The sequence below is a fragment of the Callionymus lyra genome, chromosome 12 (genome assembly GCF_982586985.1).
Source record: "Callionymus lyra chromosome 12, fCalLyr1.hap1.1, whole genome shotgun sequence".
Taxonomy (NCBI): Eukaryota; Metazoa; Chordata; class Actinopteri; order Syngnathiformes; family Callionymidae; genus Callionymus; species Callionymus lyra.
The window spans coordinates 19,185,288-19,212,079 of record NC_141829.1 but is presented as its reverse complement, the minus strand read 5'-3'; the positions used below and the strand labels follow the sequence as shown (position 1 = coordinate 19,212,079).

Here is a 26,792-nt window from a genome sequence, read left to right as displayed (position 1 = left end):
TACATTAAATTATACTACAAACATGAAGGACGATAAATGGCAGAGTAGTGGAAAAACGAAAATGAATTAAATACCAAATGTAATAATAAATAAAATAACAATAACTATTGAAACTACAGAAATACAAATAATTGATTTCGGAATTTTTATGATTATTCACACATTTTTAATAATATATTTCGTTTTGTTTGGATTTTTTTTTATCATGGTGGCATTTAACGTCCGAGAAGATCGCGATCAACTCCCAGAATACCTTGCGTTGCCTCGTTCAACACCGACACCGTCGAACATCACAAGGTTGTCACCTCGTCCATCAGGTGAGAGAACTAACTAGACTGACATAGTAAGTTTTAAACCTAGAAGTTAGCAGGTAAAAATGTCAAGTTAGGCTTTTGTTGCTGCGTCTCCATAGCAACGCAGTACACTCCCGGTCAAGTGTGTTCAGTGATATATGAAACCTATACATCTTCACTTTGTTTTCTTTAAAATAAGGCAAAACTGGTCCATCTCAAAATGAAATACACGTTCACCTGTAAAGTAAGGAGTTAGATCTATCTTTATTACTAGATAACATTGAAAAAAGTGAACCAGTTCAAGAAATGTTTTGTTTTTTTCCTCGATTGAAACCGTTTTCTCTGATGTTTTGTGTCTGTCATTTTATGCGTAGCACATTTGTGCGTTATTAATTTAAGCTCAAAAAAGTTTTTAAATGACTGAAAACAAGTTTTAATTAATTAAGAAACTTTTATTTTGATTGCAAATCTACTTTTTTTTTTTAATTGAATGATTGATGCAAATTATTTTTATTGAATATGAATGAAAAAACAATAGTACATAGTTTAAAGCGGTAGAAAATAAATCAAAGAAATAATGTTAAAACTTAAATGACCAATCAATGATACAGATTAATAATAATGATTCAGATTTATAAGTATAAATGTTTTGGGCATCAACTTTATTTATAGCATAGAAAAGTGGTTTGTGTTCATTTAAATAAAATAATTTAAAGGACAACTAAGGTGAACACTGATCTTTCCCGACTCACTAAATTGTTCATCATAACCATGTTTTGAAGTCATTTATTTAGTTTATAAAGTTCTCCCCCGTCTGAAACCTGGGCGAACGAGAGGTTACGAGAGCGGAGTCCATCATGATATAAAAATTAACTTAACTCCTCCTCCAGCCAGCTGTAATCACGCCCGCTTTGTTTATACAACGTGTCCCTTGGAGACTTCCGGGATTGGTTTAGAGCGGTGACAAAATCACAGCAGAGTGGGAGTGGTTATGGTGAACAAGAATTAATCTTCAGAAAAGTGTTTTCAGTGGGCGGGGCTTAAGATCATTTTCCAATTGAAATATTTAAATGAAAATAGAGTTTTGTACAAACAGACACATACTGATGAGGACAATAGAGTCCAACATCTATTTAAGACACACTTAAATCAACACATTAGTTGAACTTTAACTGGGCGACAGAAAAAATTGAAACTGAACCAAACATTTCTCCCGGACCTCCAGGATATGAACAACTATGAAGCCGTGTGCCCCATCGGAGAAGGTGCCTTCGGAAAAGCCTTCCTGGTCAGAGACCGAGACGGAAACAGGCTGTGTGTGGTCAAGCAGGTCAACCTTCGACAGGTAATCAGGGATCATGATGTCAGATCCTTGTGACCAGGAGGTTTTAAACTGTTGGTTTTCCTCTCACTGTCCAGATGTCAGACAAGGAGAAGGAAAGTGCGAAGCAGGAGGTTACGGTGCTCTCCACGATGAAGCACCCGAACATTGTGTCCTTCATCACGACTTTCACAGGTGTGCGTTCGACAGGTGTCAAACTGGTCCAGAAGAGGGCCGAGCCAGTGCAGGTTTTGGATCCAACCCGTCAAGCACATTATAGTTGAACCAATCAGGCGTCTGAAGACATTAATCAATCGATTAACAGTCAGGTGTTAGTTGTTTAAGCCGACGCCTGATTTGTTTGTGTGCTTGACTGGTTGGAACAAAAACCTGCACCGTCTCGGCCCTTTTCTGGACCAGTTTGACACCCTGCCATACAGCAGTTACAGTCTTTTGTCTTTTTAACCTTTTTAGAGAAGCAGATTCTCAACATCGTGATGGAGTATTGTGACGGAGGGGACCTGATGAAGAGGATCAACGCACAGAAGGGACTCTTCTCGGAGGAGCAGGTCACGTGCACTCGAGCCTGTGCACGTCTCCTCCGAGTCTAACTGAGCTTTACCTCTTCAGATCTTGGACTGGTTCGTTCAGATCTGTTTGGGTCTCAAACACATCCATGACAGGAAGGTTCTTCACAGAGACGTGAAATCACAGGTATGTAATATTTACATTAGAAAATGTGCTTAAGCCCTGCCCACTGAAAACACTTCCTTTATCTGGAGTTGAAATCTTGTTTACCATAACCACGCCCACTGTGCTGTGATTAGTCAAACGTCAAGGTTTGTCACCGTGCATCATCCATCCTGGAAGTCTCCACCTTCAAAGGACTCGTTGTATTAAACAAAGCTGGTCGATTACAGATGGCTAGAGGAGAAGTGGAGCCGTTATTAAATCATAATGGGCTTTGCTCTCGTAACCGCTTGTTCGCCCATATTTCAGACGGGGGAGAACTTTATAAAGTAATGTGTTCAAAAGATGGTCATGATGAGAGACTGAGGAAGACTTCAACATTTGAAACATGTGTTTGAGGCAAGAGAGTTGGGTTTTCTCATCAGTTGCCCTAACAAAATGTGTTTTGTTTTTTTTAATATTAAAAAGCGATTTGTTTTTAGTTCAAATAACATATGCACACTAATGCTCAGTTATTTCCACTTTCCATGTGTCCAGAATATCTTTCTTACCAACAATGGAATGAAGGCTAAACTAGGGGACCTTGGAATCGCAAGAATATTAAACAAGTAAGTAAACACACCCATGCAACAGAGTTAGAAATGGCAGTAATAGTGCACATGAGGGTTAAAATATATTATCTGTGACTTTATGTTGAGCCTCTTTTAAAAGCATGCATTTGTAAGTGTAAAACAAACTAAAAATACTACTAGACATTGGAACAGTCACAAAAAAACAAAATAAAATAAAATAGAAATCAATTAAACACTCTAACCCAGTATCTGCACCAAAACATTAAAAGAAAGTATAATATTTATAGAAACTGTGGCAGCACAGTTGAATATGTATTGTATCTTGAATTAAGTTAGAGGAAATTCTGGGTTTGAAGTGAATTCTTTCCCCTTAAAAATTGTGAAAAATACAACATTTTTGAAGTGGTTTAGTTTGTAGTCAACCTCACTATAAAAAAATATATATTATATACAGTATATATATGAAAGTACACGTGACCATAAATCCTTTGTGTCCTGCAGCACCATGGAGTTGGCCCGGACGTGTGTCGGGACGCCGTACTATCTGTCGCCTGAGATCTGTGAGAGTCGACCCTACAACAACAAGACGTACGTGTGTGAAACAACCAGATTACGAGTCTTGACTGTAACTTTCAAGATAAGGAGGAAGTCATCGGGCAGATTGAAACATTCTGTAGCAACTCTGTGATTTGAAAAGTAACACAATTTTGTTAGATTTTTGTATTTCGAACGTTTTATTTTAAGTTCACAGTGAATGTCTTGTTTCAGCTTCAAGTGAGGGGAAGATTTAACTCAATCCCAGTTAATATTTCCGTCTCCAACCAACGACACTTGTCGCCTTATATTATATATTTAATCGTTGTGAAAACATGAAATTAATACATTTATATGATGCCACAGATTTAACTCGTGCACACACACACACACACACACACACACTTGTCCTTATTTTTTTGCTGATGGAGACCAACAGGAATTATTATCTTGATGTTGGATAATGCAGTGGAGATAAATCAGCTTCTTGCGCAACATCCTGTTTCCTGTCAACATCTATCACTTCTGATAATTGCTGACAAATTCTAATTACTGTAAGATAAAGAAACAAAAAAAACATCAATATAATTTCTAAGTTAACAAAATTGTTTTAGACTAACAGTAAAACTAGTTTTACAAATACTAATGAGAAATGTATGTTAAAACAAAACAAATGTATATTATAATAAAAAGAAAATAAGTCATACAGCGTTCTTTAAATCCTTACGGTTTATCACTAAACAGACTCTTGAGTTACTACTTTTTTTGTTTTAAATAAAAGCTTATCTTAGAATATTTAAGATGTTTTCAGGGTTTGTATATTTCCCTGTTCTATAAACACCAAAAACTTTCAGGGATGTCTGGTCTCTGGGTTGTGTCCTCTATGAACTCTGCACCCTGAAGCATCCGGTGAGTCTTAAGCTTCCTCCAGGAACACAAGGGATGCATCGAAGTCACGTGTTTGTTTTCACACCAGTTCGAGGGACGGAGTTTGCCGCAGTTGATCAGCAAGATCTGCAGGGGGCGCTACAGCCCAGTGTCCAGCCGCTACTCCCCTGATCTTCGTCTGCTTGTTTCCCACCTTTTTAGGGTACGGTTTAGAGTTTGAGCTGAGCTTAAAAAATTGTTGCCCAAATATTTAAAATGTTGTTATTTGAAGGCTCGAAAAAAGGTATAATTCGACCGATTTTAATCACTCAAACTTGTAAAAAGGCCAAAAAATGACACGTCCGAAAATGGAAAAAAATGTCAGAATACTTAAGTATGATATCAGACGCACCATGTGAGCGCAGAAAATTGTTGCCCAAATATGTAAAATGTTGTTTTTTGAAGGCTCAAAAAAATTTAGACATTGACCCATTTTAACCACTCAAACTTGTAAAAAGGCCAATAAAATCGAAGTCTACGAAAATGGTAAATAATGTCGGCCGGACCATGTTAACGCAAAAAATTTTGCCCAAATGTTTAAAATATCTTAACCGCTAAATAACTTTACAGCTAAAAACGTCAGTGTTTAAGATAAGAAAATGAGATTGAAATCATCCATGTCAACCATTATACTGGGAATTCCAATAAGACAGAAACTGAGAGTATTACATTCCCACCCTTACTTCCCTTTAGAGACGGTAAATACACATTTTGACAGGTTAGGTAGAACTTTATCGATACCTCAGGGGGTCTCCTTTTGGAAATTTGTTTAAATTTCAATATACAAGTTTAAATATTGTTGACTGCGAAAAGATTTTCGCCAATTGTGTGCTTGAGTTTGACACTCCTGCTAAATACACCTAAATATACTTCACCAAACTAACACACTCTTGACGTCTTATATATTTATATTGTCTTAAAAAATGTGGGTCTCTCATGCAGGAGTTGTGTTTTTGACTTGAACCCCACTTGAGATCATCCTTTTGAAAAGCGTTCTGTCTGCAGGTCAACCCTCATGATCGACCGTCTGTCTCTTCAGTCCTGAAGTGTGACTTCCTACAGCAGCACATCATGAAGCACCAGGACCAGCAGGTATCCGAGGAATAAAGAGTGATTTCTGTGCGGCTGCTCACAGCTCATGTCCGTCTCTCTCTCTCTCGTCTTCCCAAAAGTGTCCGGGAGATGTTATGAATGTGGTGGTCGACCCAGGAGACTGTGATCGAGCAGGTAAACACTGTTGGTTTCTCCATTGAAGTCCTTGGTCAGAAAACAAATGGTAGATTAAGACATTTAAATAGAATAAAACTCAGCCTTTTTGTAGTGCGAGAGGAAGTTGAGAAATGTCACTGATTTTATTTTACCATATCAGGAGTATGAACAAGTGTAAGAAAATGTCGATGTAATGATATATCTTGATCACTTCATTTCCGATACTGTATCAATATTCAATAGGACTGTATTGATATTATAGTTTGTTTTTTTATTGATATAACATTTTATTTTAATTCAAAATTATTTTTTGGTTTATATTTCTAATAGTGACAATCATTCGATGTTTTATTTTACAGTTAACACTCAAATATTCACGGCGTTTATTCCCATGTGTGGTGCAATTAATCCTCCGGCCACTAGCTGGCAACATTCGTCATTTCCTCCGTGCGAAAACCGACGAAATGGCAGCCATGAGTGAAAAAGGAAGGATAAACCAGAGTCCAGCAGCTTTTAAAAGCTGATGTTTGGACTCATTTTGGCTTTAAAACAAAGTTTAAAGTTAAGAAATTAACACTGACAGATATTGGATGTTGCTCCAGGTTATTTGAGACTGTTAATGCACTTCATTGTTTAATGTTAATATAAGTTTACATTTTATTTTAATATTTTTTTGGAGCTCTTTCTAACAAGCACTTTCATCGTAAAATTCCAAACTATATTTATATAAATGGGTCAAGATATGACAAGAAAACATGTTTTTAAAAAGGAAAAAAACTAGACAAATTACCAACAATTAAATTGTCTAATGATCTTTATTTTTTTTTGCCCTTTGATGATTTGCACTATGAGTTGGTGATGTTTACCGCTTTAACAGACAATGTTGTGTTTTAAAAAAAATAAATCTGTTGACTTTGATAACTGTTTCACTTTCTCCAGCTAAAAAGCAAAAGTCCAGACCAGCTGTGAAGAAACATCCTGCTGCCCCAAGATGGCGGACGCCTCTTAGAGTCTACAAGGTAAAACAAGAGTTTCAGTTTAGATATCCATCCATCTATCTTTCCATCCATTTAAATATCTGTCCATCCGTCCATCATTCCTTCTCTATCTGTCTGTCTATCTCACTATCTCTTCATCCAGCCATCTCTCAATCTATCTGTTCATTTGTCTCTCCATCCATCCGTCCATCTAAATCCAGCCATTCGTTTGTCCATCCATCCATATCCACAAATCCTCCTTGAGTCGTATCCGACTTGTTTTCAGGCGTCTTCGGAGCGAACTGGACGTTTGTCTTGTACTGCTGCTGGAGCCTACAGTCCACAGCGCAACCAAAGGTTGACCATTATTTGGAAAAGTTTGTTTTTTTCTCATTTTGACGAAATAGCAAAAAGTTAAGTACGTTAATCTTCATGTAATAAATAAATAACACATTTTGAACTTGCAAAAATAAAATGTGTTTGAATGTTTTTGTCCAGAAATGCCTCTCGATAAATGTGTTAAAGATGAATTAAAATCATGTAAAAAATGTACAAAAGAAACTCACCTGGAGATGAACTTGAGCTCCAACTGTAACATAAACTTCTGTCCTTCATTTCAAGATGTGATCCTAATGAAAGATTATTTCCAGTGTCCAGATTCATTTATACTTTCTTCTAAAGGTCTGCACAGCAACCAGCTGCAAACTGCCCATACTACCACTTGCGGGGGAAGAACCCAGACCAGGAAGTGCAGCCCCTCAATGCTCCCCCTGTCGAACCTTACCTATGGTGAGCATCTACAGACACTTGTGCTGTGTCTCAAATCGCATACTACTCTTAGTATGCTAGAAGTTAGTATGCATCAGTTTAGTGTACGTACTAACTAGTACGCAAATTCTCCACAGATAGTATGTCTCAAATCAAACTCTGCTGCTACACACTAACAGGAAATGACTCGACAGCTTCTTCTTCTACTTAACGATGTTTCAACCAGCCGTTTGAACGCTATCGCCGACACCTGCTGGCAGCACGTATTGCAAGTTTGGAAAAAGAAATAAAGAAAAAATATGAGAATCTAAATATTCGCAAGATATTTAAGCTGGTATCAGCATCCTTCTACTGCTGCTGAAAATGCACCTGTAAGTATATGCATATATATGCATTTATATATGACGTAACTTCCGTTTAAAACGTCACTAAGATGGCGGCTGTTTAGTGTGTTTAGTGTCCATCGAACCATACTCAGTTTTGTGGGCGTGTTAGTACGCCAATTTAGTGTGCATGGCGCACTAAATTTCGCATACTAAGAATTGAGACGCACTAACGCACTAAAAATACTAACTTTTAGTACGCTAGTATGCGATTTGAGACACAGCATTGATCAATTTAAGGATAATCTAGGATGACACCAGGTCCACTATCCTCCTCTGGGTTCTTGACCTTCAGTGTGGCTGCAGCTCGAGAGGAATATCTGCAGAGAAGACAAGAAGCCAACCAGTATAAATTAAGAGCTGAGAAGCAGCTGGTGAGTTCTTAACTTAATTGTATTAAAAAACAAACCAGTTGGATTAACTTAATGTTGATTTAAATGTGCCATGTTTCCTGAACTTCCATCTCTCTGACCTTTTAGCATAAACAATTGGAAACCATTTATTTTCTACGTTGTGTTTATGTGGAGTTCTTATGCTTTTAATCTATGGATTATTTTTTATCATCTTGTGAATCACCAGATCATTTTTTGAGACATTTTTATAAATGTGTTTGTGGTACCCCTTGTGTTGTCTCTGGGTCAAGGTGAACAACCTCCCTGGCTTCCATAAATACATATGCAGTGGTGGAGGGATATCTTAAAACATTTTTATTTGTTCAGGCTTTTCCTTGATTTTCTGGAACTCTTGTGTTGTTCTCAGAATTATCTTGACCTTTAAAGTATATATTTTATTGAGTATTGTTTTGATATTTTAAGCGCTTTGTGACCCTGGTCTGGAAAAGCGCTATATAAATACAAATTACTTACTTACTCATTTTTTCTTGGGCCTTGGGCTCACCTTGACCCCGAGATAACAAGGGTTAAACAATCTTCAGTAAAACTAAACTTGAGAATTCTCACCGACCACCTTCAGGGATTGCGTCCATGTACAGCAGAGTTGAAGAAAGAACCACCAGGAGCAGAAGAAGAAGAAGAAGTGTGTGATGATGAACCGGCCGGGAACAGGAAGTGGGAGGACCAGCAGGTACTGTTGTGTTCACAGGAGGTTTGATTTCCAATCTGAAGCGGCACAGGTCGATGTCCAACTCGGAGTCGTCATATATTTCAATTGTATTTCGTGTCCACGTCAGAAGCATCAGTACCTTCAGCAGCTGCATCTGATCCGACAGCAGTATCACCAGGAGAAGCAGAAGATCAGACACAGAGCCGAAGAAAAGGCAAGTGTTCATGACATGTGTACGATTGGAAACTTTTGTAACTATTATCTATGAATGAGGGACTTTTTTTTTTTTTTTACTTCTCACCAGATTTGTTATTTAAAAATGTAGCACATTAGCAATTTAACAATTTTAACATTTAATAAGTAAGTAATTTATATTTGTAGAGTCCTTTTAACTGAATTCCTACATACTCGAAAGTCAAATGAAAAACTCATAACAACAAAATCTGTTGGGCGGAAGTTTTAGGTACATTGTAAACTGAATTTCTGAGTTTGGGGGCAGGAGTGGAGTAAGTATCAGGATGTTCTGTTCTATGTTAATCTTTGTATCCTTTTTCTTTATTTGTCTTTGATCTATGTTCTTTATCTTTAGACTTGGACTGTATCATCTTGTTCTTTCTCTTTATTTCTCTCTGTTCTTGTTCTTTAATTTTTATGAATAATTGCTGTATTGCTGTGTCTAATTGGGGAAAAAAAAAACAATTTCCCGAAGGAGACCTTCTGAGGGATCAATAAAGTTTTTACCTAACCTAACCTAAACGGCTTCCTCTCTATGTCTAACTTACATCTGTCTTTCATGTACTTCGACTCAACTGTCCGTCAGGATAAAGCTGCGGATGAACACCGAACGTTCAGGGTGGAGAGGTCCAGCGATACAGAACCTTCTTCAGACGGTTCCGTCACGACTGTACAGGTAGACTCAGACCATATACTGTACTGTAGTGGTGTTCAGATGAAGCTTCATGAAGCACTGTCAATATATCAGAGTCCACTAGATGGCAGTCTCTGCACTGATTTCCTTTGTTTTGAACAAGTGTTCCAATTAAACATCATTTTTAAACTGATGGCGCCACCTACTGACCTCTAAACAACATGACACTATTCGTGAAGCTTCATCAGACCATCACTAATATACTGTGTCTTCCAAATACAGCACTTTCTTCTATCAGACACATGCATGACACCTTGTTAGTTGACAAAAATTATCATGAAATATTTAGGGTGACCATATGCTGAATCCCCCCCCCAAAAAAGGTCAACATTATGTCGAGGGAAATTGAAAACGTACCAGGGTCAAAACCAGGAAGGCAAAACAATCTCGAATTGGGAGTCTGAAACGTGAAACACAAACTAGACCAACACGGGACAACAAGTGTGACGAACCGACTGAGGGAGAGTGAGCAGAATATGAAGGCTGCCAGCAATCACTGGCAGCTGCAGAACGGGAGAACACAAGACAGGTGGAGACAATAACAATCAGCAGAGGGAGGGACCGGAAAGGAAACTCACAGACACAGAAGGGAGCAGGTTTCAAAATAAAAACAGGAAACACCAAGAAAGACACACGAGACATAACAAGTATAGTTAGTTCTTAAGTTGACATTTAATTAAAACGATTTCTTCAAGATTCAAACAGGCCTATTCTAAATTTAGCCTAAATGTTCTTGTTAATATGGTGATTTGATTTAATAGTGTAATATATTTGATTTATGTTTCAAATGGATTTGGAGTTTAAAGATGGCGGGTCTTATGTGGCTTTTGTTTTATGAAAAAAGTTTTTAGACATTGTTTACAAAATAAATAACTATGTTAATATCATTTACATTGAATGAAATGAGGCAGGAAATTGTTAAATAGTCTTGTTTAATAACACTAAAAAATACATTTTCGCTGCATGAGTTTGACATTTTTACATGCGTTAAATGACATATTCAATAGCGTGGGACAAATAACATTCACAGAAAAACGCAGAGCATTTACTAATAAATGAAAATCAACTTAATAAAAAATAAAGCATAAAAAAAAAACTGTGTAAATGCACTTTTAGCAGGGGTGAGGACATAATGATCTTGAGCTTCATGATCTGCATAATATGAAGCAGGATCTTGAGTCAGCATTGGAGGAGAACCAGGACCATCCACAGGAGCAAAAGAAGGTTCCAGGACGAAAACAAAAACACAAGGTTGAAAGCCTGAGTGATGAAAACAGCATTTTAATAGTAAATCTGCCTCACATCTAAATTACTCCGCAGAGAGGCGTGATGTTTGTCATCCCTCTGGACGATGAGGAGAAGGTAAAAGTCTTTGTTAGCTTCTCCTAAAACTCTCTGAACAAGACTCTCATCCACCAGGCGGCGGAGGAGGTGAAGGTCAGCGACCCTTCAGAGGAGAGGAGGAGATGGAGCCTGATGACTCAGCAGCACCCTCTGCTGGACGCCGACAGATACATGTGCGACTCTTTGGAAGTGGCAGGTTTGTAAGGAACTTGACTCTCTCCTGTTAAGTTTCACAGGCGTAGAATCCTGACCGTAGGATTGTTCTTTCAGAGGAGGAACATGAAGGTCGGCGACAGTGGGGCGGTGGCCCCCAAGACACTCTACTGGAGGCTCTGGCTGAAGCTGAGCTCATAACAACCCTGGAGCCTGCAGGTCAGAAGATTTTGATGATGTCATAGATGCAGAGAGTCCAGAGTGATCAGCAGTACAGTTGTGAGAAAATATCAATAAACTTAAAAAGAAAAATTCCACAATACTGTATCTATTTTAAACAGAACTGTATTTTAAAAAAGTAAAATAAAAAATAGCATAACATAATCTAATCTTGATTTTTATCATATTTCTTTGGTGGTTTATATTTTTAATAAAGTGCAAGAATGCTCCTTCACAGGTGCAAAACAAATAGACTCAAGGACTCATTCATTCCAGGGGCTATTAAATTGTACAATTCTGGGGCAGGAGTGGAGTAAAAGTATCATGATGTTCTGTTCTATGTTAATCTTTCTATCCTTTGTCTTTGTTATTGTTCTTTGATCTATGTTCTTTATCTTAAGACTTAGATTGTATCATCTTGTTCTTTCTCTTTATTTCTCTTTGTTCTTGTTCTTATTTTATTTTGATTATTTTTAATGAAAAATTGCTCTATTTGCTGTGGATAATTTGGGAAAAAAACAATTTCCCAAAGGAGACCTCCTGAGGGATAGAATAAAGTTCTACCTAACCTAACCTAAAATTAAAAAAAAACATCGATTCTATTTTTATTATTTGCTATTTGGAATTGACTGCAAATACTTGAGTACATTTTTGTGTCGTCAATACATCATCCGTAGCTAGAGGAACAATGAAATCCTTCGAAATCCCAGCCATGACTGAGGACGAGAGGATACGGTCGACTCCGGCCGCTTTTAAAGCTGACGTTTGGACATATTTTGGTTTCAAAACAAATGAAAGTAGTTACAACTTCATCAAGAGCCATGTGGTCTGAAAATCCTGCAACACAATACTACATATATATCCTAGAGTATCACAATATATTGTATCGTTCACCCCTGTATCGTGTTATATATTGTCAACCAGATTCTTGTTAATAAAAACCCTAATCACCAGGTGTTATCGCCATCAGATTTCAAAGAGGCCTCGAACCCCGGAAGTGAGGAGGAGGACGAGTCTGACGCGGAGGAGGACGAGCTGCGTCTGCGGTCCAGGTCCGACGACGACGACACGTAAGTATGACATCAGAGGAGAAACTAAAAGTAGCAACGTATTAACCATGCATGTGACTGATAAGGACCTTCGAGGAGTCGGACGACGAGCAGAGACCAGCCCTGGTGGACTCCATGAACAACCTGCTCATCCTGGACCACGAAGAGGACGAAGACCAGCACGACACGTCTGGACATGAGACAGGATCATCGGACGTGTGACGGACTTTTATCAAATTATATCAGAGCCATCAGAGTCTTGAATGGTTTAATTTAACATTTTAAATGTTGATACTTTGATTATTTTTATTGAAATGTTGTCGACTTCTTCGCATTGAATAAGCATAAAAAGGTTGAATTTGTTTTTAATAAATGATCGAATTCAATTATTTATATATTGAAACATGAAATTAGTTTTTATTCAATATTTGAATTCAATTATAGATATATTTAAAAGTTACATTTGTTTTTATTACATAGTTAAATTAAATAATTGATATATTGGAAGGTTGAATTTGACTTAACTTCTAAGAAGTTTTTTGTTTCTAACTTAAAGAAAACCCTTTTTTTTCTAAATTAATGGAATATTCCAATCATTTTAAATCTTAATTAAATATTTATTTCCATTTATGTACTTTGTCATTGAATACTGCACTGGCAAATTAAAAAATAATGAATTTAGAAAAATGACTTCAATTATTGGAATTAGAATAATAAACTTTCTATATTAAAAAAAAACCTTTTGAAAAAAATCTATTTTGTTTAATTCAATGATTCACAAAGAAAAAAAAACAATATTCAAATGATTTAATTAAATAAATGATTGAATTTTTTTAAATATACTCTGCTGCTTGATAAACAACAAAAATGTTTCAACATTTGTAATGTTAATGAATCATCTGATGGCACTGGTTTCCTTCCATAAACATTTAAGCATGTTTTTTTGTGGTGTATATGAAAAAACAACATCAAATATCTTAAATAATTCATCATAAGGACTAATGAGGATCTTTTCTATCTGCCTGGATTAAAGTTAATGTACTAAAAATAAAATGATTCAAGGTTGAGTTCATGTTTTTACTGAAACTTTACTAGAACTAGATAGTTAGGTTGATTCGAGTCGACGGAAAAGGTGTAACCTGCTACAGTTATGATTTAGCAAATGCATGTCAAACGATCAATTTCCGCCATCATACGACCGCTTCCCGTCATGAAGTCACCTCTGTCGAATCACAGGAACACAGACACACCGACTCCTTCAATTGCCTTATAAAGGCAAACGACAAGAGTTGGTCACGAAATTGCGTGACTTCCTTCCCCTGTGATTTGACTACACAAACTTCTCATTTTTGGAAAGCATTGTGCCACTGCAACGACACGACCCAGCAGCTCCACCTGCCTCTCTGCACCTCCCAGGTGAGCGTCCAGCGCATGCGGCTCAAACCTGTGACCCCTGAAGGCATCACTGGTCTGTGAATATTTCTATTATTAAATGGATGGTTAGATCGATTCAAAAATGACTTCAAACCTTATGAGCACGTTTGACATCAGGCAGACTTGTTTTGGTTTTTACCTATTGTTGAAATCAGATTCGAATAATTCCAAATATCAATGTTGGGCCTCCAGCTCAATAAGAAGTAATACAGGCAGTTAAAGCAAGACATGGAGCTCATGCGGAAGTCTGTGGTTTCCCTGCAGGCTGCAGCTTAACATGTGTTGGGCAACAAAAAGATGCAGAAAAGTTCACACGGTTTAAATATTTCATTGCGATTCACTTGATTATTACTTTTATTAATTTGTGCAGGAGATTCAAACCCTTCTATGACTGCGTTCACAGAGTGTTCAGTGATATAAAGTATGTTATTTCACTTGTTTTTTTGAAGCAAGATAAGACGAGGCATATTACGAAATACATCTAAGATGCGGAAAATAACTGCGAGTCTGATCCGGCTGTTGTTGCCACAGTAACCCAAGACTGTTTGTTTTGCCAGAAATGTCGTCAAAATGTTGCAATCTAACCCAAAATAAATTGAAATGAATTCATATGTATCACGTGGAGTATGAAAAAATCCAATCCTGTTCCTGTTTTTTTCATAACTAGGTTTTATACATTTTTTAAGTTAGAACTATTAGAACACTTTTGTTGGTTTTGGCAACAATCGCATACGAAAATAACAAACATCAAATTTAATATATAAGTATAATTGAATTGATTGTATTTTACAAAGCATGCAACGAACAAGGCAGAATGTGGGACTTTCTGGGTGTTATATTTGCAAAAAGATGTACTGTACTTGAAGTACATTCCATAAAGTATACTTGAGTATATCAGTGATTGTTTTTGAAGTATAGTTAGTCAAAAGCAACTTTAAGTATAATACTACAAATTAAGTATAAAACAAGTATACTCATAAAAACTTGAATAAACCTATTTTGACAAGGATTATAGAAATTAAAGTTCAAATGTACTACTTCAATATGAGTATAAAGAATTTATACAAAAACACTTGAAGGGTCTTAGAAAGTAAACGTCATCTAAACTACTTCAAATTTTAGTTTAAAATAAATATACTCAAAGTACACTTGAATACACTTGTTTTTTGCTAAGTATACTCATACATTAAATTAAAATTGTTAGTTTTTAAAACCACAATATTATATCAGTGATAAAATGTTATTCTGATGAACATTTAAAACATTTCCATGTTAACTAAACATTTGCATCATTTCTCTTGTGCTACTTCAACAGGAAGTATTTTGATAGTTCCACATATGGTTCAGGTACCATCGATTTGGCCAAAAACATGTGTAGAAAAAGATTTAAATTTAGACGTAGAAATGATTAAAGGATTTGAAACTGAATTGATTTTTTATGTTGCACAAATTCTCTTATTTACAGAATATAGAGTGAATGAATACAAACGGCACCAAATAATAAAAATAATATTTACAATTTTAATACATTTAGGCCGCACCTGTCTATCAGCCGCCGGTGTCTAACATGAGATAAATATGTAACCAAGCACCTAAACATCGTCAATTTCAGTACAACTGCCTTTATTTCCCTCAGAAAACATTTGTCATCTTTATGGATTGAGTTTGTTTTTTGCGCTGCAGTCTCCCAAGGTCTCACCGAAGGATTCATAGATGCTTACGAGGAATATCTCCATTTCCTCCTTCAACAGTCTGATCAATTACCTTCTACTTGAAAAGCTTATGATACGTATGTGTAATCCACAAGTTAACTCGAAATCAAACTATTGTTTTTGTTCAACAGTGGTTGACATCAAGCTTTTGGGGCCTTAACTGCCAGCTATTGTTCCAGAAACTATAGTTTACTTTGGCTCTTTTAAGCACAAAACAACACTCATACCTTGTTATTGGAACCCCCCCACCTTCCTCGAAATAAAATTATTTATCCCATTTATTTAACAAGAACTATACAGTTGAAATGATGCATTAGCATGTTGCACTTTCTCCTCGCTTCATCTCATTTGTTACAAATATCTTAAACATATAATACAAACAATTTGGGTCCCAGTACAGAGCCTTAGGGAACTCCACACTCGATGTATTTCGTTCAAGTTTTGTCTACTTCTACTTACTGTTGTGTGCTTCAATAGGGATGTGTTCCAAATGATTACTTTCTGTCAGTAAAGATGGTGCTATAATAATAGATAATGTGCGACTCAAGACAAATCTGAGTCTGTTGAAAATGAAGAGGAAGTTCCGCTGAATGCGGATGTGGACCAAAAACGAGAAGTGAGGACATGAAGCTAAATTAGCGAAACCAGGATCTGAAGTTCCTTTTCTTCTTTCGCTGTAGTCGCAGAACTCTCTATTTATTAACGTCGTGTCGTCCTCTGAAGATCCAAATATGGCCACCTCTGCAGAGATCTCACCGGAGGAGCTGGAGGAACTTCGTGAAGCTTTCACTTTGATAGGTGAGTCGATTCCAAGAGGTGTTCCCTCCCTGAGCAGGAATGTCGAGGGCGGGAGAGACAAGGGGTTGAACTGAACTAAAAGGCCTCAGGGGCCACAACGTATACTACGTTCAGCCGAAAGAAGCATGATGGGAAAACCTAATCTCGGGGAGATACCGTGAATTCCAGCTCTTTTGTTAAGAGAAAGAGCCATGAAAATGTTAGTCCGATTTCAATGCAATTATTACCAAATTTAAGGTACGGTAAGGTAAGGTAGAACTTTATTGATCCCTTCGGGAAATAGTATTTTTTCAATTAGCCACAGCAAATACAGCAATTTTTTCATAAAAAATAAAACAAATTAATCAAAATAAAATAAGAACAAGAACAAAGAGAAATAAAGAGAAATAACAAGATGATACAATCTAAGTCTAAGGATAAAGATAAAGAACATAGATCAAAGAAAAATAACAAAGACAAAGGATACAAAGATTAACATAGAACAGAACAGCATGATACTTTTACTCCACTCCTGCCCCTGAACTCAGAATTGTACAATTTAATAGCTTGAGGAATGAATGAGTCCTTGAGTCTATTTGTTTTGCACCTGGGAAGGAACGTTCTTGCACTAAACATAATAAATAACTAAAGATAATTACACTATTTCAGCTCTTCTTCTTTTGGCAAATTAAGACCCATAATCTTCTTAAATTCACTTTCTTCTCTTGTTTTGGGCTTTATTTGATTTTCAAAATAGTTTTTTTACACTGAGGTAGCTGCAGCTATTTTAGCTTCTTCTGGGTTTCTTTTTTCAATTTAGAGGCAAGATATACTAAAAAAAAAAGCAACAAAACAAAGAGGAAAACATTCCTAAAAATCCCTAAGTTATATTAGGTAGAAGGTTAGGTAGAACTTTATTGATTTTTTTTTTCCAAATTATCCACAGCAAATACAGCAATTGTTCATAAAAATAAAATAAGAACAAGAACAAAGAGAATTAAAGAGAAAGAACAAGATGATACAATCTAAGTCTAAAGATAAAGATAAAGAACATAGATCAAAGAAAAATAACAAAGACAAAGGATACAAAGACTAACATAGAACAGAACATCATTATACTGTCACTCCACTCCTGCCCCAAAACTCAGAATTGTAAGTAAGTAAGTAAGTCATTTTTATTTGTATAGCGCTTTTCCAGACCAGGGTCACAAAGCACTTAAACAATCGAAACAATATTCAATAAAGTACATATTTTAAAGATGAAGATAAAACTGATAACACAACAGGAGTTCCAGAAAATCAAGGAAAAGCCTGAACAAATAGAAACGTCTTAAGATGTTTCTTAAAGGAGTCAGTAGATCCATCAAGCGCAAAGAGAGAAGAAGATCGTTCCAAAGCTTAATAGCCCGAGGAATGAATGAGTCCTTGAGTCTATTTGTTTTGCACCTGGGAAGGAGCATTCGTGCTTATTAGTCAGAGATCAGAGTTGAACAAATAAAAGATTAAATGCAAAAATAAATGGCTGGTTAGAAACGCACCTTTCATCATATATGAAAGTGTTTATTATATAATCTATTGTTCCTAAATTGTTCCCTAACTAATATTTGTCTGTTTTTCTGTGACACGACCAAACAACATAATGAGCAAAGGAATAGAAACACAAAAGTTAAGTAAGAAGCATAACGTAAAATATAAGGCTATGTTGTTTAAACATTTGCTATTTGAATAAAAATACTAACATCAAATGGGCCGCAATTATATTTTCTCAGGGGCCCAGAGAAACAGTGGCTGTTGTGAGAGCAAAAATAATTAAAAAGTAATAATATATAACCATATATATAACCATGTATATAAGAAAGTTCAGAGTAGACTGTACTTTCTGAGGCTCCGATCAGGAGTGGAGTAAAAGTATAATGATGTTCTGTTCTATGTTAGTCTTTGTATCCTTTTTCTTTGTTATTTTTCTTTGATCTATGTTCTTTATCTTTAGACTTAGATTGTAACATCTTGTTCGTTCTTTTTATTTCTCTTTGCTCTTGTTCTTATTTTATTTTGATTTATTTTAATATGAAAAATTGCTGTATTTGCTGTGGATAATTTGAAAAAAACTATTTCATCAATAAAGTTCTACCTACCTATAATCTTTCATTAAAGTTATTAATGTACTGTTGTTTAAAAAAAACTTAATTAATTTTTTAAATATCGTATAAATGTACTTTTTTTCCAATTTTGCCCAGGTCTGTAATATTGGTTTTGTACTGGGGTCCCAAAACTTTTTTTTGTCAAGGAGTCCGGTTCAATTTCAGCATTGTATTTACGGAACTACCTTCAGATAAAAATACAAGATAAAAAGCATGATCGCCAAAAACACACGAACATAAAGGCCGAAAACACATCTCCACATAATGCTGAATCAGCACGAGCTCTGTACTAGGTTTTCTTCGACAAAATGTTCCATATGGGGTTTATTTTACACATTTTTTTCTAGTTTCTAGTTTAATTTTTTAGGTAAACATGACCAAAACAAGCAACTTGAAGTGTCAAGAGTAAGTTATTTTTGGGAAATGTGGTCCTTTTTAAAATAAAACACCTTTCAGACAGTAATAATCGATAGAACAGAAATAATACAATTTTCTTTTTCTTTCTGTGGCCCCGTAATAAAAGCCTCACAGACTGATTTTTATTATTGTGCAGATGTGGACAAAAATGGCTTCGTGAGTAAAGCGGAGATCGACTCCCTCTTCAAGGCCGCCAACCTGCCTCTGCCCGGCTACAAGATCCGAGACATAGTCCAGGAGTTGACCCGGAAGAGTGACCAGCTTACCTTTGAGGAGTTCTCTCAGGTGAGCACGCAGTCGGTTGAAACTGACTCGGCAGACTTCAGACATTTCTCCTTTGATACGTGTCTCTTAGATCATCCATGAGCTCAAGAGCACTGAAGTGGCCAAGACCTTCAGGAAGGCCATCAACAAGAAGGAGGGCATCTGTAGTGTAGCCGGCACCTCGGAGCAGTCGGGCACTCAGCACTCCTACTCAGGTACGAATCTCCGCCTGCAGAAAGTTCCGGACTGTGACACTTGGTGATGTGTCTGTAGAGGAGGAGAAGGTGGCGTTCGTGAACTGGATCAACCAGTCTCTTCAGAAGGACCCGGACTGTCAGCATGTGGTGCCTGCAGACCCCAGCACCGACGCCCTGTTCAGAGCCGTGGGAGACGGAATTATTCTCTGGTAATCCAGGAGTTCTTTTTCAGCGAGTCATGAATCAATAAAACTTTAATCGATGACACGTTGTCGTTCACAGCAAGATGATCAACCTCTCCGTCCCGGACACCATCGACGAGAGGACCATCAACAAGAAGAAGCTGACCCCCTTCACCGTCCAGGTGAGACGGACTAATCCATCCATCAATCCAGTGCCCGCTGAGCATCTCCGGCCTCGTGTCTAACAGGAGAACTTGAACCTGGCGCTCAACTCTGCGTCCGCCATCGGCTGCCACGTCGTGAACATCGGAGCCGAGGACCTGAAGGAGGGCAGGCAGCACCTGGTCCTGGGTCTGCTTTGGCAGATCATCAAGATCGGACTGTTTGCAGATATCGAGCTCAGCAAGAATGAGGGTGAGAGAAGCTTTAAACACAGACCCTTCTGTCAAGGCTCAAGGCGACCAAAATTCCTGAAAACAAATGTGTTTGTGGTATCCCTTGTGTTGCCTCTGGGTCAAGGTGACCGACCTCCACCACTGCATATGTATTTATAGAAGCCAGGGAGGTCGTTCACCTTGATCAGAGAAAACACAAGGGATACCACAAACCCCTTTTTTTCAGGACTTTGGGACACCTTAGCCTGAGACAACACAAGGGATACTTCAAACACATTTGTTCTCGGGCCTTTGGGTCAACTTGCCCCAGAGACAACACAACGGGATACCTCAAACACATTTGTTTTCAGGAATTCGGGTCACCTTGACCCAGAGCTAGCACAAGCGTTATGTTTTTTTGTAAATTGTGTTTGACATAAGACAATTACGATAAATACACATAAACATTACAAATTGAAGCTATTAGGTGTTGAAGATATAGGACATATTTTTAAGGTCTGATGGAGAAGACTCTTGGAATGACGTTCACCTTTGACCCCAGCTTGTTTTCATTTCATCAAATGTAGTCCTCAAACAATTCAGAGACAAGTAATTAGTGTTGTCAAATTCTGCAAATCATTAAGTAGGTAAGTAATGGTTATTTGTAAAGCACCTTTCTAGACCAGGGTCACAAAGCACTTGAACAATCAAAAGCAATACATACTTAAAATTCTTACAAACTTAAAAACTCTAAAAGGCCAAGACATAAGACCGAAGCAATGAAAGAAACTGGCTGCCAATGAAAGGTTTTAAGGATCAGGGAGATGTGAGTTCTCCTACTAGAGCGAGTTAGAATTCTCGCTGAAGAGTTTGGTATTAACTGCAGGCGAGACAGCGCCTTCTTGTTTAAACAAATAAATAACAAAAGTAGTGCATGTTTGTTTTTTTTAATCGCTTATATCAAAATTTAAATCTATAACTTTACTGTCTCTGTTTTTGAGTTGAGATTGAGTTGTCAGAGTGAAAACAATGATCAGTCACACCCTAAAGTGGACATTTTATTGTTCCGGTGAATCCTATAATACATGTTTTTTGATGTGTTAACTTACAGCAATTTATAAAGACCTTTTTAATTGTGTTTTCTTATGATTAAGACGAAATAACGCAGCAATATTAACCCCTGCTGGTGAAACTAAAGGTTGCAGGAACACTGTTCATAACAATAAATAACTTTACAAAGAAACATTTGTCTTATACATCAAGCTTTCTCTCATCAAACGTTTGTGAAATGTTCCTGTCATCATGTGTGTGTTTGTGTAGCTCTCATCATGTGTGTGTTTGTGTAGCTCTCATCATGTGTGTGTTTGTGTAGCTCTCATCATGTGTGTGTTTGTGTAGCTCTCATCATGTGTTTGTTTGTGTAGCTCTCATCATGTGTGTGTTTCTGTAGCTCTCATCATGTGTGTGTTTGTGTAGCTCTCATCATGTGTGTGTTTGTGTAGCTCTCATCATGTGTGTGTTTGTGTAGCTCTCATCATGTGTGTTTGTGTAGCTCTCATCATGTGTGTGTTTGTGTAGCTCTCATCATGTGTGTGTTTGTGTAGCTCTCATCATGTGTATGTTTGTGTAACTCTCATCATGTGTGTGTTTGTGTAGCTCTCATCATGTGTGTGTTTGTGTAGCTCTCATCATGTGTGTGTTTGTGTAGCTCTCATCATGTGTGTGTTTGTGTAGCTCTCATCATGTGTGTGTTTGTGTAGCTCTCATCATGTGTATGTTTGTGTAACTCTCATCATGTGTGTGTTTGTGTAGCTCTCATCATGTGTGTGTTTGTGTAGCTCTCATCATGTGTGTGTTTGTGTAGCTCTCATCATGTGTGTGTTTCTGTAGCTCTCATCATGTGTGTGTTTGTGTAGCTCTCATCATGTGTGTGTTTGTGTAGCTCTCATCATGTGTGTGTTTCTGTAGCTCTCATCATGTGTGTGTTTGTGTAGCTCTCATCATGTGTGTGTTTGTGTAGCTCTCATCATGTGTGTGTTTGTGTAGCTCTCATCATGTGTGTGTTTGTGTAGCTCTCATCGCGCTGCTACGGGACGGTGAGAGTCTGGAGGACCTGATGAAACTTTCTCCAGAGGAGCTTCTGCTGCGCTGGGCTAACTATCACCTGGAGGAGGCCGGGTGCTCCAAGATCAACAACTTCAGCTCTGACATCAAGGTTTCAATCACACACACACACACACACACAACACACAATTACACAATGTTTAACGTTGTATCTCTGGCACTGCAGGACTCCAGAGCGTACTATAACCTGCTAAATCAAGTGGCTCCTAAAGGAGATGAAGATGGAATTCCAGCGATTGTCGTTGACATGTCGGGCATCAGGGTGAGAAGTCAAGTCGAAAACATTTCTTTTTTTAAAATAAAGAAGTCATGGAAGGCTTTAATTGTGAAATAACAATTTATATTTCATGTCACGAAATGCTAAAGGATAAATACCTTCACCTGCATTCATGTGGCCGTTGCAGCAAGTAAAACTAGAAAACCAATCTTGTAGAAATGTTTTTAACAACCAACTCATACTTTATTATCATTGTTTTAATTAAACTTTAAATACAACTTGTTATTTTTATTCTAGGACTTAATTTTCTCCTGTTATTCTTTATTTCTAATTGGCTTGTATGTATTGTTCCTCAAAATACAATTGAAAGGAAATTGTATTTTTTAAACGTGTGTTCATATTATATTAAGTTATTTTAGGATTTATATTTGAATGAAATAATAATAAATGATAAAACATCACTTTAAAAAACACCTTTTAACAACCTTACATGTAACATTAAGTGTCATATGAAGGATCTGGTGTGTCTCTGCAGGAGAAGCAGGACCTGCAGCGAGCGGAGTGCATGCTGGAGCAGGCCGACAAACTGGGCTGTAGACAGTTCGTCATGCCGTCGGATGTGGTCCGTGGAAACCCTAAACTTAACTTGGCGTTCGTGGCCAACCTCTTCAACAAGTACCCGGCTCTGAAGAAACCTGAGAACCAGGATATCGACTGGAGCTCCATCGAAGGTGAAGAAAACTTTGCTTCATCAGGAAGTCTACTCTTGTGTTGGGTTCTAAGGATAGAGGATAGAGGCAGGGTAAAGCTCAAGGCGAGGGGTAAAGGTTGGGGTTAAAATTAGGGTAGGGTTAGGATGTGGTCCAAGTTATTTTATGTTTGGTAAGGCTAGGTTATGTTAGGGTTTGGACTAATGGTTAGGGTAATAATTAGGCATATGGTTAGGGTCAAAGATAAGATTATAGTTAGGGTTTAGGCTAAGGCTAAGGTTTAGGGTTAGGGTTATGGATGGGTCAGGGTAAGTGTAAGGTTAAGGGTATGTGCTAAGGGTTATGGTTGGGGTAAGGGTAAGGTTAAGGGTATGTGCTAAGGGTTATGGATGGGGTAAGGGTAAGGTTAAGGGTATGTGCTAAGGGTTACGGTTGGGGTAAGGGTAAGGTTAAGGGTATGTGCTAAGGGTTACGGTTGGGGTAAGGGTAAGGTTAAGGGTATGTGCTAAGGGTTACGGTTGGGGTAAGGGTTAGTATTGGGGTACGGCCTATGGTTAGGGTTAAATTTAGTATAGGGGTTGTAGCTAAGGTTTAGGCTAATGATTATGGTTAGGGTAGTAATTAGGCATATAGTTAGGGTCAAAGATAGGATAATAATTAGGGTTTGGGTTAAGGATTAGGGTAGGGGTTAGGGTTAGGATTAGGGTTAGGGTTAGGGTTAGAGTTAGAGTTAGAGTTAGAGTTAGAGTTAGAGTTAGAGTTAGGATTAGGGTTAAGGTAAGGGTTGGTGTCAGAACTGTGTCCAAAATAAACATTCATTTTGTTCCGCAGGTGAAACCAGGGAGGAGCGAACCTTCAGGAACTGGATGAACTCATTGGGGGTGAACCCGCGAGTCAACCACCTCTATTCGTAATTACACTCTCTTATGTCACTTTTAAATGAGGAAATAATGGTTGACCTTATGAAGCCAAGTGTGTGTTTGTCTGTTCCAGAGACATCGATGACGCTCTGGTCATCTTCCAGCTCTATGAAAAAATCAAAGTTCCGGTGAACTGGCAGCGAGTCAACAAGCCTCCCTACGCAAAACTCAGCAGTAAAATGAGAAAGGTATTGTTGGACTAGCTCTTAGAAGTAGGATTTTGTGTTCTTTGGAACATGTTTCTTGGTTAATATAAGATGGATTAGGGTGAGGTTAAGGGTAAGGGGTTCATGCATTTATCCCAGATTCCTCACTTACTTCCCTTTTCAATGTTTTGCTCCCCAACTATTGAAAAAGCTTGTATCGAAGAATCCCAAGACCGAAAGTTTCTACTTTCTCATAACTATAACACTTTCTCAATATTCATGAAAAAGAAAACAGGGGACAAGGCATAAGTCCCATGATCCTTTGCGAAAAATGCGTGTATTTGCTTAGCTAGATTTCACTTTGACTTGACCAGAACTAAACCTTTAAATTGGTTTATTAAAAAATACAATTATTTTTACCTGAAGACGGTTTTTGATACATAAAAATGTTTTAACGATTTTTTTTGGTGTATTCCAGTTGGAAAACTGTAACTATGCCATAGAGTTGGGCAAAAAGGAAGCCAAATTCTCCCTGGTGGGCATTGCTGGTCAGGACCTGCACGCCGGGAATCGAACCCTTACCCTTGCCCTGCTTTGGCAACTCATGAGGAGGTAAACATTGATGTCAACAATAACACACACACATATGAGAGTAAAACATTTTCTGGGGTTAGTTATATATTGTTTCTTTTTTTTAAATATACAGTTAAAGTGGTAGTGATGTGTTGATGAGGCCTCATGAAACAGCTGATGCTGTATCATGATACAGTTTGAAAGGCCACTAGATGGCACTCTCTGTGAAAATGATGACGGGTTTCAATGAATAAGTAGATCAGGGCCAAAAATTAGAAATCAGAGAGTGACATCTAGTGGTCATTCAAAAATTAGACACTGTATTGTGATACAGATGATGTTTTATCATAAGGCCTCATCAACCCATCAGTAGTACACAGGATGGGAACCCAAGAATTTTCTTAGGACAGAAAATGTTTTAATCTGCAAATTTAAAATTAAAACTATTTGTGAAAGCAAACAATAAAATATTTTACAACAAAAAAAGATTGTTAAATAGAAATTATGACCATTTTTACAAAAGACGACTGAATGAGACTCTGTATCTCTATTGATGTGCTGATGAAGTTTCATGAAACAGTCTCCCATTTTTTGGAGCCCAGTAGGTGGCGCCCCTGGTTTAAAAAAAGATGTTCGGTTTCATTAGAAAAGCTGTTCAGAGAGTGCCATCTAATGGGCTCTAAAACACTTTGTGATAGTGATGGTCTGATGAAGCTTCATGAAGCAGTGTCATTATTTTCAGAGTCCACTAGATGTCGATCTTTGCACTATTTTCCTTTGTTTGGAATAACTGTCCTAATGAAACCTCACATCATTTTTAAACTGATGGCGCCACCTACTGACCTCTAAACAACATGACACTGTTTCATGAAGCTTCAAACAGACCATCCCTACTTGGTGATGCCTCATGAAGCCCCATCGCTCTATTTCCCCTCCAGGTACACCCTGAAAATTCTAGAGGACCTCGGAAACGGTGAGAAGGTGATTGACGACACCATCGTGTCCTGGGTGAACCAACATCTCTCAGAGGCTGGAAAAGCCACCATCTCCAGTTTTAAGGTATCGACCCGGGTTCACGTTTCCCAATCCCGGTACCAGGTACTAACAACACGTGGTGTCTATAAGGACGGGTCCATCAGCAGCAGCATGCCGGTGCTCGACTTGATAGACGTGATCCAGCCCGGATCCATCCGCTATGAGATGCTGAAGACGGAGGACCTCACTGAAGAGGAGAAGCTCAACAACGCCAAGTAAGTTGACTCATAGACGGCTCGTCTGTGGTCCAGATAAAGTCACCGTAACACAATATTTTTCCCTGTTAGATACGCCATCTCCATGGCACGGAAAATCGGTGCACGCGTCTACGCTCTCCCCGAAGACCTGGTGGAGGTCAAACCCAAGATGGTCATGACCGTGTTCGCCTGTCTGATGGCCCGGGGCATGATGGGAGCCTGAAACCGGCAGCGTCCAGATGTGATCTCACGCCAATGTTTTACTTTTTTCAACCTCGAACAGATGTTTACAGTGTCACACTTCTTGTGTTTCTTGATTTGTTTCAAGTTAACCGAGTGGTAAACAACCAATGACTTTGAAATAACGATAATAAAATGAAGTTTGTGGATTTTTATAGAGTTCTTAAATATGGTTGCACCTTCACATTCGTCAAATTAAAGCTTAATTCACGCTTTTTTCACGCGAATAAAGAATATTACACCTTGACTTGAATACACAGTTTCCTGATTACATTTGTTCGTCTTCTTCGCCTACTTCTTCTATTAATTTTCCCAAAATCAGTGGAATAACAAAACTTAACCTTGGGAGAACAGGAAATGCAATTGCCGTGAAGTTTTCTGTACAAATAACATGCTTTATTTATAAGTTGAGTGTTGGGGCCAGCAGCAGCCCTCATGAAGAAAACTAAATGTATTACTTTAGTTAAACTCTTTTTTTAACATATAAATTACCATTTTTTTTCCAAGTTCATTTGTTTTAAAGCTCGATCATGTTTCTCGTCAAAGATATCCGAGGAAAAAAATGGCCCATTGTTCCTTTACCAAGATACATCAATAAAAATAAATATATATTCATTATTTATTTAATTATTTTTTATATTGCCCTGACATATTTACACTCAATCTCTTTTCTTTTTTGTCTTTTCTATTTCAGTATTACAGT

General features: G+C 37.6%; 2 protein-coding genes across 5 annotated transcripts; both read left to right on the top strand.

The window, feature by feature from the left end:
- Nucleotides 1–299: 299 nt before the first annotated feature.
- Nucleotides 300–12,969, top strand: nek5 (NIMA related kinase 5). Its single transcript, XM_087804642.1, has 24 exons — nt 300–317; nt 1,519–1,638; nt 1,713–1,809; nt 2,089–2,183; nt 2,245–2,328; nt 2,842–2,912; nt 3,378–3,464; nt 4,265–4,319; nt 4,387–4,500; nt 5,343–5,429; nt 5,510–5,564; nt 6,486–6,565; nt 6,810–6,880; nt 7,205–7,312; nt 7,970–8,048; nt 8,647–8,757; nt 8,867–8,987; nt 9,531–9,646; nt 10,832–10,915; nt 10,985–11,026; nt 11,084–11,204; nt 11,279–11,380; nt 12,351–12,450; nt 12,516–12,969. The coding sequence occupies exons 2-24, from the start codon at nt 1,522–1,524 to the stop codon at nt 12,649–12,651; spliced, it is 2,133 nt and encodes a 710-aa protein (XP_087660768.1). The 5' UTR covers nt 300–317; nt 1,519–1,521; the 3' UTR covers nt 12,652–12,969.
- A 735-nt stretch (nt 12,970–13,704) lies between these two features.
- Nucleotides 13,705–26,336, top strand: lcp1 (lymphocyte cytosolic protein 1 (L-plastin)). 4 transcript variants are annotated; one of them, XM_087803871.1, is made up of 16 exons: nt 13,705–13,845; nt 16,299–16,373; nt 19,047–19,195; nt 19,266–19,389; nt 19,448–19,580; nt 19,654–19,735; nt 19,802–19,967; nt 22,000–22,142; nt 22,218–22,313; nt 22,804–22,999; nt 23,810–23,888; nt 23,972–24,086; nt 24,523–24,656; nt 25,556–25,676; nt 25,743–25,867; nt 25,940–26,336. In XM_087803871.1, exons 2-16 carry the CDS (start codon nt 16,307–16,309, stop codon nt 26,070–26,072), a joined length of 1,863 nt encoding a protein of 620 aa, XP_087659997.1. In that variant the 5' UTR covers nt 13,705–13,845; nt 16,299–16,306; the 3' UTR covers nt 26,073–26,336. The 4 variants fall into 4 exon arrangements, with proteins under 4 accessions (XP_087659997.1, XP_087659994.1, XP_087659998.1 ...); XM_087803872.1 differs by having other exon boundaries at nt 13,779–13,845; nt 16,256–16,373; XM_087803868.1 differs by having other exon boundaries at nt 22,000–22,313.
- The last annotated feature ends 456 nt before the right edge of the window (nt 26,337–26,792 follow it).